This window comes from Rhinolophus sinicus, linkage group LG15 (assembly GCF_036562045.2).
Source record: "Rhinolophus sinicus isolate RSC01 linkage group LG15, ASM3656204v1, whole genome shotgun sequence".
Classification (NCBI taxonomy): Eukaryota; Metazoa; Chordata; class Mammalia; order Chiroptera; family Rhinolophidae; genus Rhinolophus; species Rhinolophus sinicus.
This window is the reverse complement of record NC_133764.1, coordinates 44095155-44108254: the sequence shown is the minus strand read 5'-3', so window position 1 is coordinate 44108254 and position 13100 is coordinate 44095155. Positions and strand designations below refer to the sequence as shown.

The following is a 13100-nucleotide window of genomic DNA, read 5'->3' as shown; positions in this document are numbered from 1 at the left end:
TCTTACAGGTGTGGCACTAGATAACTGAGAGGTGACAAAAGGACATGAACAGTTGATTCTGTTAGTCAAGGAGCACCCACAATGTCAAATTGTCTGCCCTGTGTCACCCTCATTTCCTCTGAAATCCACTCTCCCTAGGGAACTTTTCCAGACTCACCCAAGAATACATGACTCCTTCACCCCCACCCCCACCATATTCTTCATTCTGGACAGTCTTTCCATGGATCCACTGTTTATATGTTCATGTGAAAACTCCAAGCCCGGTGGCGTGAGGACAGCGACTCTGTCCATCCACATCATTATGTGTTAAGTAAAGACTCTACTTGAAGACAAGGATGAAGTGATCAATGTAATACCCTCAATCTCCATCCCGCTCCCTCACCCACCCCCCAAAACAAATATTGAACAGAACCTCAAGCTGCTGGGAATATTTATTTATTTGGTCTATTAACACCAAGATCTGCAAAAAACAACTTCTAAACACAAGATAAGAAAACTTGAACATTAACATTCTTCAGTTTTGTGAAGCTCTGCAGTACGGAAAATATACAAACTTCAAACAGCTGCAAAAATAGTGTCTTTGGGAGAAAATAGAGTTTCTACATCGATACAAGAAAAATAGGCATTTTTCTAATCCAACCCAGTTCTGGGGCAGGTGGAGGGTACAGAGCCACCACTTGCCACCTGGAGGAATGCCAGCTCTCCCTCCCCCCCACTACCCACCTGGGGCTGGGCAGGCTGGGCTGCTGCTTAAGACAATCTTAGTCAGGGTGAAAGCGAGATGAAAATGCCACTTGGGAAAACACTAGGTTCCCCCCTCTGCCAGCAGCTGGATTGGTCAAGTGTTATGGCCCTTTAGGGCGGCTTTGGTCAGCTCCTCCAATGAGGGGGAGACATGGGGATGGGGCTGAGAGGATGGGGGTATCTATCTTCGGGTCTCCACTTCTGTGTCCGTGGAGGAGAGGGAAGGAAATCTGTGGTGTCCCCTCTACTCCATGACAAGGACAAGGGCCCCATATACAGTCTTTTGGACTCACAGCCAGGGGTGGGGGACCCAAGACCTTCTAGGTAGATTTTCCATCAAGTGAGAGAGGTGTCAAGAACACAGGTGTGACTTGTGAGCTGCCCAGCTGCTAGTGGAGAAGGCAGGTCCCATCCCATTCCGAGGGGTTGGTGTCCATTAGAAAGAGGACCCAGGGCTTTGACACAATGAAATGAAAGTGCTCGAAGGCCGAGAGGGAAGGTCTCCTTCATCTCCCACCTCAGGGGAGCTAGGGAGGGGCCTGCCACCAAGGCACTGGTCTCCATGGTAAAGTGGTAGGGGTGGGCTCTCAGACCACCAGGGAGCTCTGGAAAAGCACGGGCTCTTCTGATGGTGGGGTGCGCTGCCATGGCTCGAATGGCAGCGAGGAAGCCTTGGAGGCCTCTGGATCCTTCCGAGGTGGTGGCCTAGGGCTGGTGGGGGGGAGGGGGGACCCCGGGTTTGAGGGGCAGTTACGGAAGATGAAGCCCATGCTGGGGAAGAGGGGCTTCATCAAGCTGACGGGGCAGAAGGCCGAGCCGGTCGGGTTGAAATGGACTTTGTTCTTGTCAGGACAGGAAGTCAGGAAAGCCAGGTCAGGACCTGGGGACCTGGAGGATGGAGAGAGAAACACAGACGTACACGTACGTACACACACACACACACACACAGCCAGTGAGACGGGATGAGCGATGTCCCAGTGCTGGGAGAGTAGGGGAGCCGGGTCTCTGTTCAAACAGGATGGTAATTTGACCAAAAAACAACAGGCTACCGAGTAACAAGCAGTCTGTAGGCCCCTCAGCCCTTCATGTTTGAGAAATACGGCTAAAGAGCAGGCAATCTACTTTAGCTAGAAACAGGAGGCATTGACGCTAGACAGGAAGGAGAACGTCCTGACAATGTGATTCTAGAAGAGGAGACCACGGGATCTTTTGAGAGATTTCATCAGTGAACAGTGTTTTGGGGCCAGACCCCCTTGCCTGAAAGCAGAGATCCAGGAAAAGCGACTTTCTAAGATTTTTTACAGCCTTAAGCAGGGTTTCTCTGCCTAAGCACTATTGACATTTGGGGTAGAATAATTCCTGGTTTTGCGGGGGCTGTCCTGTGCATCATAGGAGGTTTAACAGCATCTCTGGCCCCTACCCACTAGGTGCCAGTTGCACCTGACACCCCTCCCCCAAAGCTGTGACAAACAAAAATGTCTTCTGACATTGCTAAATGTCCCCTGGGGGAAAAATATTGCCCCCCATTGAAATCTACTGGCCTAAAGAATCTCATTCTTCAGCACATTTGAAAGGAGTGAGTTTCAAAACCCTTGCTGGGAGGGAAGGACAGTAACCACTGTGAGACAGGCTGTCAGACATTCCCAGGAGACCTAAGTTCTAACTCACCATGTAGCCTTGGCCTGGACTGTCTCACCTTGAACATGGAAAGAATCATCCCTACCCTTCTGATCACGTAGGGGACATGGAAGGATCAAAGGTTAGGTCAGAGAGTTCTAGAGTAAGGAATCCTTATGATGAAAAAAAAAAAAGAAGTGTGTGACCGTGTTTTGAGGATGACACAGCCCAAGAAGCTGCTGGTTGTGAGGATTCTGGATGAAAAGACAAATGTGTGGGAGGATGGGAAGGCTCTGTCGCTAACGGTTCCCATAAACCACCTCTTCTTGAAGCGTAATGTGTACATACAGAACAACGCACTTAGTGTGCAGCTTGATATGTTGGTTACCATTTCAGCTGTAGAATTCTAAGACTTCCAAACCCAGGAAGAAGAGCGAGGCATGAGGAAGGCAGAGGTTGGCACAGACTGAGAGATGGAAGGAAGTGAAGGCCCGGGGTCCCAGAGGACTTCCCACTTTTTTAAAAGGCTCCCACTTTATGGAGGGGCGGGGAATGGACAGGAGAGGGAATGTTCTCGGTGTGCCCATGTGCATGTGAGGAAAGTGACCCACAGAGACCAAACAACACTTAAGGGACATGAGGGCAACCAGCATGACCCCAAACAGCTTGATTCCCTCCCTGGGGAATCCAGGCCATCTTACGGGGGTCAGTAGCCAGGAAGAAGAAAATGTGGCAAAACACAAGAACTTTCCAGGAAGAAAGTTGACACAATGTAGAGACCCCAATGAGCTGAGACTTTCTATCCCAGGATGTCTCAAAAGTAAGTGACAGATCAGCACCTCTCTTAAAAGGTTGACACGAGGGCAGGAAGCTAGATGAGATAACTTTGAGACCTCTTCTGGCATTATGAGTCTACAAAAGAGTCAAGACAAGCAGCTGCCTAATTTCCTCAAGCAATTCCAGGTTGTAATTACTCAGCTCTAACATGGACTGCAGAAGGGCCACGAGAGTCCAGAGTCTGCTTAAGCGACACAATCTGGCCTCTTCCCTTCACACCATCCCAGAGGGCCCAGCCCTCGGGAGAGATCCCAGGCGACAGTGATGACGCCAGCAACACCCTGGTGGCCATGGCTTTCTCCTTAACGCCCATTCAGGGTTATGTATGTGTCTCCTGCTACCACCATGGGTTGTCCTCTCCCTTATCTGAGATACAAATGGAGACTTCAAGGCCCCAAACCCTGTCCCAGCTAAATGTCCACACACACCATGACTAAACTTCCTGAATGCCATGGAAACCACAACTTCCACGGTGAATCTGCCCTGATGAGTACTAAAGCTGGCGGGAGGAATGAACTCTCTTAGGGTGCCTGCCAAGGGGGGCTGGCTGTGTGGGCATGTGAAAGGTTGGTCTTGCCTCTCTGCTAATGGAAGGGAATTGTAACAAAGAACTCAACTTAAGAATGGCTTCTGAAACATCCAATCGGATTTGAGAATATTCTACAGTCCTTACTTGCAAGGATGGGAAATTTCCGTCTGGACATTCATGACGCTTGAATCACTAGAGCTACAAGGCGAAGACTTCACTCAGAAACAGTTAGAAAGCGGTTATGTTCCCCTGCCCCTCCAGTGGGGAAGAAACATTTCTCATCTCTCCTGAAGAGAGCTGCCCATATGTTCTCTCTCTCTGATTATGGTCTAGCAAATTCTAACACCTTCCCGAGGGATGGAAAAAAATAGAAGAAACAAAGGGTTTAGGTTTCAGAGCTCTTTCCTTTCCAGCTCCTGCCGCGCTTGTGGCTGGCATGTGGGCAGAGAGCAGGTTTCTATGGAGATAATGATAAGCAAAGATTTAAGTGCTCAGAGTAGGTAATGTCAACAAGTTTGATCATGGAAAATCTGCAATACCAATCATCTAAAGGTGACAGCACCTCTAGGATGAGAGAGCCCAAGACGGAAGCAGGGCCCGACAGGTGGGACAACACAGGGCTAAGCCCCCACCCCTGAACCTCCCTCTGATGTACTCACGTGGCCTCTTCAAACACACGCACTCTCTCGCAGCCTTCTGGGGGCTCCCGTTTGAAGACGTAGCTGTGATTGGGTCGAGGGGAGGCGGCAAAAGCAAGGACTGGAGATGGGCTGCCATCTTCAAGGAAAGCTGGGTGGCCTGGAGAGGAGGCTACAAACACAGGAAGGCTCAGTCCAGTGGAGCTGAAGGAACGATCTCTAGCGTCCTCGGCTCAGGCCCTGGTGTGGAGGGAAGAGGCTAGGAAACCCAGTGAGGTGGGTGGCAGGGGGCGGTTATGCTAATCCAGGTTGTTTGTCCACGCTCTACCTTAAAAAATCTTTGAGGCAGCTTACAGAAGTACGTATCCTATTATACAGGATAAAAAAAATAGTTGAACTGATGGGAAAATGAGGACTAATACCAATTCTATATTCCCAGGAGATAAACAGCGATTGAAGTCCACGTCTCAGACTTAAAGGAATCCTAACTCCTGTCTCTCTCTGCCTTCTTCCAAGCCTGCACTGCCCTGCCTGCCAACATACCACAGCTTCTTCCTTTCCACAGCCTTGAAAATCTATCCCTTCTTCCAGGAAGAGCTCTGGTACTGACTCAGAGAAGCAATCTTTACTCAACCCCACTTGTGGGATAAAATTCCTCTTGCTTTCCACACAGCGAATGTACTTTGCCTAGGTTGCAAATATTGACTTTATCTGTATTTATCTCACATTTATTCCTTATTACTCTATGCTCTATTTACCTCTCGTGTTGTTAGATCATGCCCTTGGCCAGCCTACTCACAGGGTTGCTGTGAGAGTCAAATGAGGCGATGCAGGCAACAGAGCTTTATAATGTAAGGATCATTAGTACTACTGGGAACAAGGACTCATGTCTTGTCCACTTGGTGAAGCAGCCAGGGCAATAGTAGAAAGTAGAAATTTGGAATCAGAAAGCTTGGGTTTCCATCTGGGTCAAACTGGGTGACCCTGGGCAAGAGACCATATTCTTTAATTTTCTATGACTCACAACCACCTTGAGACCTATTACTGCTAATGGGTACAGTGGACACCTGAAGAGACTCAAGGGCTTTCTCCTACGGCGTGCTGAACCTCAGCCAAAATGGGGACAGGGGAGATTGTGTCTGGATTACAGCATGGATGAAATGAAGCACACGAGTGGGCGCAGAGACGTTACATAAGTTATAAAGCAGAATCGATGTCAAGGACCATTATTCTTACTGGTATAACACACAGAACAAAGATGCCTCATGAAGATATTCTAGTTGGCTGGGAAGTAAAAATGCTGGGCCTGAAGTTGATTAGAGGCGGAAAAGGGGGGGGAGTCGCCCCTGCACCCCCGAGGGGGCCCCGCTGCCTCAGCCTCCTCAGCTTACCTTTGTCGTTGGGGAGGGATGCCAGGTCCTCTACGGCCCCCCGGTGTTCCTCACGGCTGGTCTGGCCAGAAGGCTGGGGGGATGCCAGGGGCATGGAGGGAGAGCTGGCAAGGTTGCCAGGCTCCAGAAGCAGGAAAGGGTGATCACAGCTGCCACTCTGGGGGGGAGCCGGGGCACGGTGTCCATCAGGAATGTCAAGGATCTGCCAGGGGAGAGGGTGGGTAACGACTCTCAGGCCTGGCTCTTAAGCCTGCAGAGCTGTAGCCAATCTGAGGGCCCTTTCTTTGTCCTCGTCCTCTACTTGTACCACAGAGCGACAACAGGACACCATTTCCTCAAGTCACTGATTTCCCAACCACCCCCAGTCTAAGGGAAATCACCTCCTATGTCTCCCCTAGCACTTCCTTCTTTTCCCTCGTAGCACCTGCAGTCCAATTTATAATTACGTATTTATTTGAATGGTTTCTCAATGTGTCACCCCCACCAGGCTGTAAGCCTCACAAGGGCAGGGACCTTCTCTGCCTTCTGCGTGCCAGGCTCTGGGAACACAAAGATAAATAACAATGGGGGGGGGCAGAATAGGGGGGACACCACCAGGCCACTGCAAGACAAGTACACAGATCATCGTCACGTACTAAAGAGTCCTGCCCCTTTGAAAACAGTCACTAGTGGTACTTGTACCCACAGCTCACCAAACTGTGTGCGTGTGTTTGGGTGGGTATAAAATCCTACATATATGCAAATTAAAAATCAACCAGCAAGTAAATTGTAAACTGAGGAGTGTGCCCACTAGAATTGTATGAATACTGCCCAACTGGCATTCCCCAGTTGTATTGTGTCAGTATAAAAATGTGCCTGAGAGGGCAGAAAAAGTAGCAAATAACTCTGCCTGGGAAGTGGGGCGGGGGAGAGGGCCATGTGGGAGCTCTGGGCATGAAGGATGAACGTGCGTCCCCAGGTAGAGATGGAGGGAAGGGAAGTGGTGGCACAGGCAACGGGGTGGCTTGAGCGGAGGCACAGGGGTGACAGTGCTGATGCCAAGCCGGTAACAGTGAGCTGGCGCTTTGGCTGAAGAACGATGCCTATCCCTTCCCGCTGGGACCTGCCCCTCTGCGAAGCCCTGTCCCTTCCCTGTCTACCCACCACCACAAAGCCCTCTCAGTTACACCTACCCGGCTCTGCCGTCCCTGTGGTTAAGTCCATTTGAGTTAATAAACTCAATTTGTCTTCCTTCCGTAGGCTGGTGCTTGCATGTTTCTCTGTTGCTGTAGCCACAGCCTGTGAGCGCCAGAGAGCAAGAGTCCCACCTCCCCGTGTCCAGACTCAGCAAGACGCTGCCTGGCAGCGCATCCAGGGCAGGGCCCTACTCACCCGCAGCAGCTCCTCTTCACCCTGCTCCTTCACGAACACCTCCTCTAGCTCTTGGTTGAGCCCTTCCAGGCTGCGGTGCAGGCAGGGGCTGAGTCGCAGGACAGGGGACCCTGAGGGGAAGCTGGGAGGAGACGCCTGAGGAGCAAATGATGCAGTCGCTGAAACCCACCAAGCCCCGGCCTGTTGTCAGTTCTGCTGCCTGGGGGTGGGGGTGGAAGTGTCATGTCTACCCAGCAGAACCCAGCGAGGAAAGGACGATTTGGGGACAGTTACAGATTGCAGCAGGCCCGTTCAGTGGGGTTTTCCCCAGAAGTGAGAGCTTTGAGAGGCCTGGAGTATGCTTTTAAAGGCTACAGGGGCCTCACTGCCTCCGCTGGACAGGGGGTGAGGGTGGAGAACAAAATTCAGAACAGCAGGAAGACCTTCCAATGTCAGTCAACAAGTCCAAGCCTGCACTACAGCTTCACCTGGGCACCCACGTAGCGTGCAGTGTGGTCAGGCTCAGGAGCTGCTCAATCTGAGAGGATCTGCCCATGGGAGGGAAGTCCCACAGAGGACGACAGAGGGGAGAGGGCTGAGGGGAAAAACATACCCTCAATGCTCCCCGCACAGCATGGTCCCCTTGGAGTGGGGAGCCCCGCTCCTTCTCTTTCCCACTGCGGCTCAGCTTCGTCCTCTGCAGCTGTTGCTTCAACTTGGTAATCTGGCAGCCCAGAGAGGGGGAGGGGGGGGCAGGTGAAGCAAAGCACAGTGCATGAGTCCCTCCTCCCAGATGTGGCTCCTGCCAGAGGCGCATGACAATCACAAAAGGGAGATGGCAGTTACTCTTCCATCTCAAAATACCTCAGCGGTGTTCAACACGCTGATAGGTTCATCGGGCAAGCTGGGAACCTATTACCTAGATATCGGATGCTCTGCATTACCATGTATTCCACAGATGGCCCACTTTCCAAAAAAATTAAAAATACACAATGCTGAAACCATTTTTGTGTTTCACAGATTCCAAAGGCATGGAATACTACTCTATTAATAGAAATGGGAAGTGATGTTTTTGATTTCACTCCCCAAAGTACATTCCCAGCTATCTCAAAGGCCCTGGGACCAGGAAGGATGGAAGGATTTCCCCCCATTTTAAAGCAGACTGCACTGAGCAAGGAGCAGGCTCTCCAAAAGGAATATCAGATTTTGTCCCGGCTTCCATTTCCTGTGACAATTATGGATTATCATCAACAATCCTGAATATTATCCCTGTCACATTTGTAATTCTGGACCTACTTGCCTCAGCTGGCAAATGTCAGGAGATGCAGAGCTATTTAAATACAGGCCTAAATTAAATGAAATTCAGAGAGTAGATCTGCTGCCCACAGCCATACAACTTATGACTCCTGCCAGGAAGAAAGTGCTTTTAGATTTGCTATTGGGGATCATTCAACCATGACTCCACATTTAGTGTAAATAACTTGCTTACTCTGATAATTAAAAACTTGAAATACTTTGTATTTCCCACTAGCCTTAAACACTTCATCTTTTTTCTCTGCTCTTGCAACCAAGAGGGCAGAAGCCACTCCCCTAGAAGGGGGTTGAGAGTGACTCCTGGGGAGCTGGCCCTGTCAGGAGCTGCCCACGGCTGGGCGGGCGGAGCCTAGAGTATGGCTTTCTCTATTCAACCTCAATGCCTAGAACCCCCCTGAGGAAACGGAGAGCCAGGAGAAAGTGCTGGGGAACACATACCTATCTTTTTCTTCTTTTGAAAATAAGGGAGGACGAGTAGTGAAGTAGTAAATGGGGTTGGGGCCTTCCAAGTCCCAGGAAGTCGCTCCCTCTCCCTTTCTTTCTCTGGTCTCTGAAACTGCTTGTCTGGACCCAACCTCAAAGCAGAGTGAGCAAATGGTGGCTCCCACCCTGTGCTTGGCTGCTGAAAGGCAGCAGCAGTACCGACCAAGCCCTGCTGGCAGGAGCATCTGGGCCCCTACGGCCCAGCCACCATGAGGCTGGGAGGCAGCTGGGAAGGAGCCAGCTCAGTAGGAAAAGGCTAGGGCGAAGCAATGAGATCGGAAACGTGAGTCCACTTTGGAGCAGCTGTGTCCATGGTGCTGGGGGTACACAAGAGGCAGCGACCCCTGCAGGAAGGCAAAGGGGGCAGTTACCTCTTTGCGGTGGTCTGTGCTGCCCCAGGACGCCGAGCGTTTGTGTGTACAGGAGCTGGCCCGCTCGCCTTCAAGCTCTTGCCAGGACAGGGGCGTCTGCAGGGAGAGGAGCGCAGTGAGGTAGAGCAGCTTCTCAGCCTGGCTCAGGGGAAACAGACACACGGTTCCCAAACAGAGGTGGTGGCTCTTTGAAGGCTTCTCTCTCATCTGCTCATCAACTCCTCAACACCATCAGCCTCTTTTATTCTTTCGGGCTTCTCCACCTGCACCGCCTCTTTCCCAATCCACTTCCTCCAGGAAAGCTTTCCTGATAAGCCAGTAAGGCCAACCCGCTCTCTCCTCTCTTACGACGTTTACACATGGATGATGGTCCCAGTGCTCCCCCCCAGTGAGGACAATGCTGCCCCCCCTAGTCCCAGCAGCTCCAAAGCAGCACGGGCGCAGGAACCCACTGGGGTCCTCGATTCGCACACCCTCTATGTACCCAGCACATGCCCAGGTTCCTGGGAGCCTAATGAAAATGAGTTTGTAGACAGGACTCTAGGAAGGAATCGTTAATTAGTGAAACAGGAAAAAGGTCAACAGAGATCCCCCACCCTCCACCCCTGACGGAAGCAGGAGACGTGTGTGCAGTGCCGTGCCTCAAGCTTGTCCCATGACTTTCCCCAGTACAGAGAGTAAGTGTTGGGGACCTGAAGTCCTCCTGAATATGCAGGGCAAGGGACATTTTCAAAAAGGAGGGAGCCAAGAATTCTGAACTCAGCCCTGACTCCTGAGCCCTCTTGGCTCCATCACAGCTCCTTCTCCTGGGCCCTGCTCTGTGCCTCGTGAGAACAAGGGCTCTGTCTGCCAGCCTCCCTCCCCTGCTGCACAGAAGACAGAGTTGGCCCAAGATGGAAGCAGGGGGAGTTGTAGCCCCACTTCCGGAGCCCCCATCCCAGGGAGGAAGCTGTTGGCTCTCAGCACAAGGCAGGAGGACAAGATCCCTCCCCACGACCAACATCCCTACTTCCATTCCAAGGGAGGGGCCCAAGGGGGGACGCTCCAGTGGAACCAGTTCCTCTCTAACTTCTTTACACAAGCTGCCAAAACCATGAGGGCCTGGGAACCGTCTCCTCCAACAGATCTGCTGACCTCCCCCGAGAGGTTGTTGCAAACAGAAAGGAGGAGGAAACGAGAAAAAACCAACAACTCAACACCCAGCAGCTGCTAAGAAGAGCTCGGCAGGGGTAGTCTGAGCGGGATTGTGGGAGCAGTCCGCCCTGTGTGACAGCTGCAGTGGAGAGGGGCCGCCAGGGGAGCTGAGGCTCCCTGGCTCTTCCTTCTCCCAGCTGCCTACCGATCAGGACCTTCGCTGGGCTGTGGGACACAGCCAGGGTGACACAACCACCCTACTTCCCTTCTCTGCTAGCACCACAAGGAGACTATCAGATCCATTTCCGCACAGTCCCTTTAGGAAGAGGGCGGGCAGCACATGCTCCAAGCCCGTACCCCAAAGCCCTTGAGGTGGAGCTGGCCCTGAGAGTCTGTGGAAACCAAGCAGCTGTCTACTATCAAATGCCCACATGTCTCTAAACCAGGGTTTGCAGACAGAGCCTCAGAAAAGGCTGCTGCATAGACTGGAAAGTGAGCAGTCCATCTCTCGCAAGCCCCCTCAGCCCAGGGAAATACGAATGCTACTCCCTCCCAGGGCTCCCGATCCCAGCTCTGCTAATCAAAGCACTGAGTCCCATGCGAGCCTGTTGTCCCTGGAAAGGTGGCCGAGTCTACAGAGGAGAGATGACAAAAGCTGAGGTAATGAGCCCATTTCCCCTCCTCCAGGAAGATACTGTACTCACAGGTGGGTGGGGAGAGGTAGGAATCAACAGCCACATTCAGGCTGCCACCGGTTCTACTAAAGCAAACTCTTCAACTAACTGCCTTCTTTCTTCTGAGATATGTGAGGGGGCGGAAGGAGAAACGGAGGCTAGTGCTGGAGTTTAGAAAGGATGTGCAAATCATCTCCTCTCTCAATCCACGTTCCCACTCTGCTCTCTGCTCTGCAACACCTTCCGGCACCTGCTGCCCACCTTGCGGAAACTGTGCTACCAAAGCCTCCCTTTGCCTCCACACCAGCGTCTGGCCTTAGATAGCACCATCTTGCCCTCCATCCCACGGGCTCTCCTCTCCATACCTGGCTCTCTGTCCGACGCATGTCCTTGTTCTTACCTTGCCCCTGAGCCCTAAGCCTGGTCTCCCCAACCAAGTACCAACTCTCCCAGCCTTCTTAACTTGTCCTAACTTGTCCACCCCATGCTGTTACTTTGCTCTGTGTCTCCTCTATTCAGACGGGTTCAGGGTATAGACCATTCATGCGTTCAACAAATAGTTACTGAAAGCAAATTGTATCATGTACTGTTCCAGGTGCTGGGGACACAGCAACGCAGGAAACAACAAAAATTCGCATGCCCTTTGAGTTTACATTCTAGTTGGGGACACAGTTTAAATAACGATAAATACTAAAGAGAAAAATACAGCCAAGAAAGCAGCTGGCAATGTGGGTGCATGGGGGTGGGGGTGGGGAGTTGCTGGTTAAATGATTTTAACTGTCTGGCAAGTCCTCAGTGGAAAGGTAAGATCTGAAGAAACCCATCAGGGACATGAGGGAGTAAGCCACATGGCCATCAGAGGGAAGAGTGATGGACACAGAGGGAAGAGCAAGTGCCAAGGCCCTGACGCAGGAGCGAGCCTGCTGTGTCTGAAGAGGAGGAGGCGGGTACCTCTGGAGCAGAGTGAGTGAGGGGCCGCGTGGTAATAGACGAGGTTAACAGGTGCGATAGGTTGAAAAATGGCCTCCCCAAGGGTCAGGCCCTAATCCCTGGAACCTGTAAATGTTACCTAATGTGGTAAATATTTTTTATAGATACCATTAAATTAAGGTGGAAAGATTATCTGAGGTTACCAGGTGGGCCTTAAGTGCCATTACACGTGTTTTTATGAGAGACAGACAGCGGGAGATTAGATACACACAGAAGAAAAGGCAATATGACCATGGAGGCAGAGATTGGAGTGATGTGGCCACAAGCCAAAGAATGCTGGCAGCCTCCAGAAGCTGGAAGACACAAGGAATGGAACTCGCAGAGAGCCTCTGGAGAAAGGGCAGTCCTGCCAACACCTTGAACTTGGCCCAGTGAAATGGAATCGGACTTCTGGCCTCCAGAACTGTGAGAGAATCCATGTTTGTGGTTTTAAGTCACTAGGTTTGAGGTAGTTTGTCACAGCAGCTTCAGGAACCTAATACAGTCGTTATCCTGTGTTTGAAGCTGTTTGCATGCCGGCCTTGAGGATCCTTAGGGCAGGCATGCCCACAAGTGTAGACTGTGGCCCCTCCAACTGGAATGGGCACATCAAGAGTGGGGACCATGCCCTGCCCCTTATTTGCAGGCCCTTCTACCTCTGGGTCTCACCACGGAGGTCTTGGAGCACAGAAAAGTCACAGCTAAGGAAGGCTACCCTTCAAAGAGCAACCCTTTATGGCACAACAGGGGCCAAGCCATGCTGCGTGACAGCCCTGTAAGTTGTCGTTCCAGATGATCCTTTGGAAGCAGGGTAGAGCTTGAGCTCAGCAGGCCAAAGTCATGTTTGTCAAAGGGACTCATGCACTAGAACAGATTTATTTGTACACCCAGGGGGAGCAGCTAAGGGAGAAGCAGGGCTATTTACATACCATCAGAGGCATCAGCCAACCGTGCAGATGACACTTGGATTATGCAAAACTGAATGTGGATTAGACCAAGGAAGGCTGGCCTGGGATTCTGAGATCCCGCAGCAACATGTGGAAGGACAC

General features: G+C 51.5%; 1 protein-coding gene across 3 annotated transcripts in view; it reads right to left on the bottom strand.

The window, feature by feature from the left end:
• Positions 1-413: 413 nt before the first annotated feature.
• FAM117A (family with sequence similarity 117 member A) overlaps positions 414-13100 on the bottom strand; it is a 40777-nt gene continuing 28090 nt past the window's right edge. For 2 of the 3 annotated variants that reach the window (XM_074319334.1, XM_074319335.1), the window contains 6 exons: positions 9275-9370; positions 7720-7830; positions 7128-7262; positions 5757-5958; positions 4387-4537; positions 414-1632 (listed from right to left, as the gene is read on the bottom strand). In XM_074319334.1, the coding sequence (XP_074175435.1) occupies positions 1332-1632; positions 4387-4537; positions 5757-5958; positions 7128-7262; positions 7720-7830; positions 9275-9370 (996 nt within the window). In that variant the 3' untranslated portion in view covers positions 414-1331. The other variant, XM_074319336.1, reaches the window with a different exon arrangement.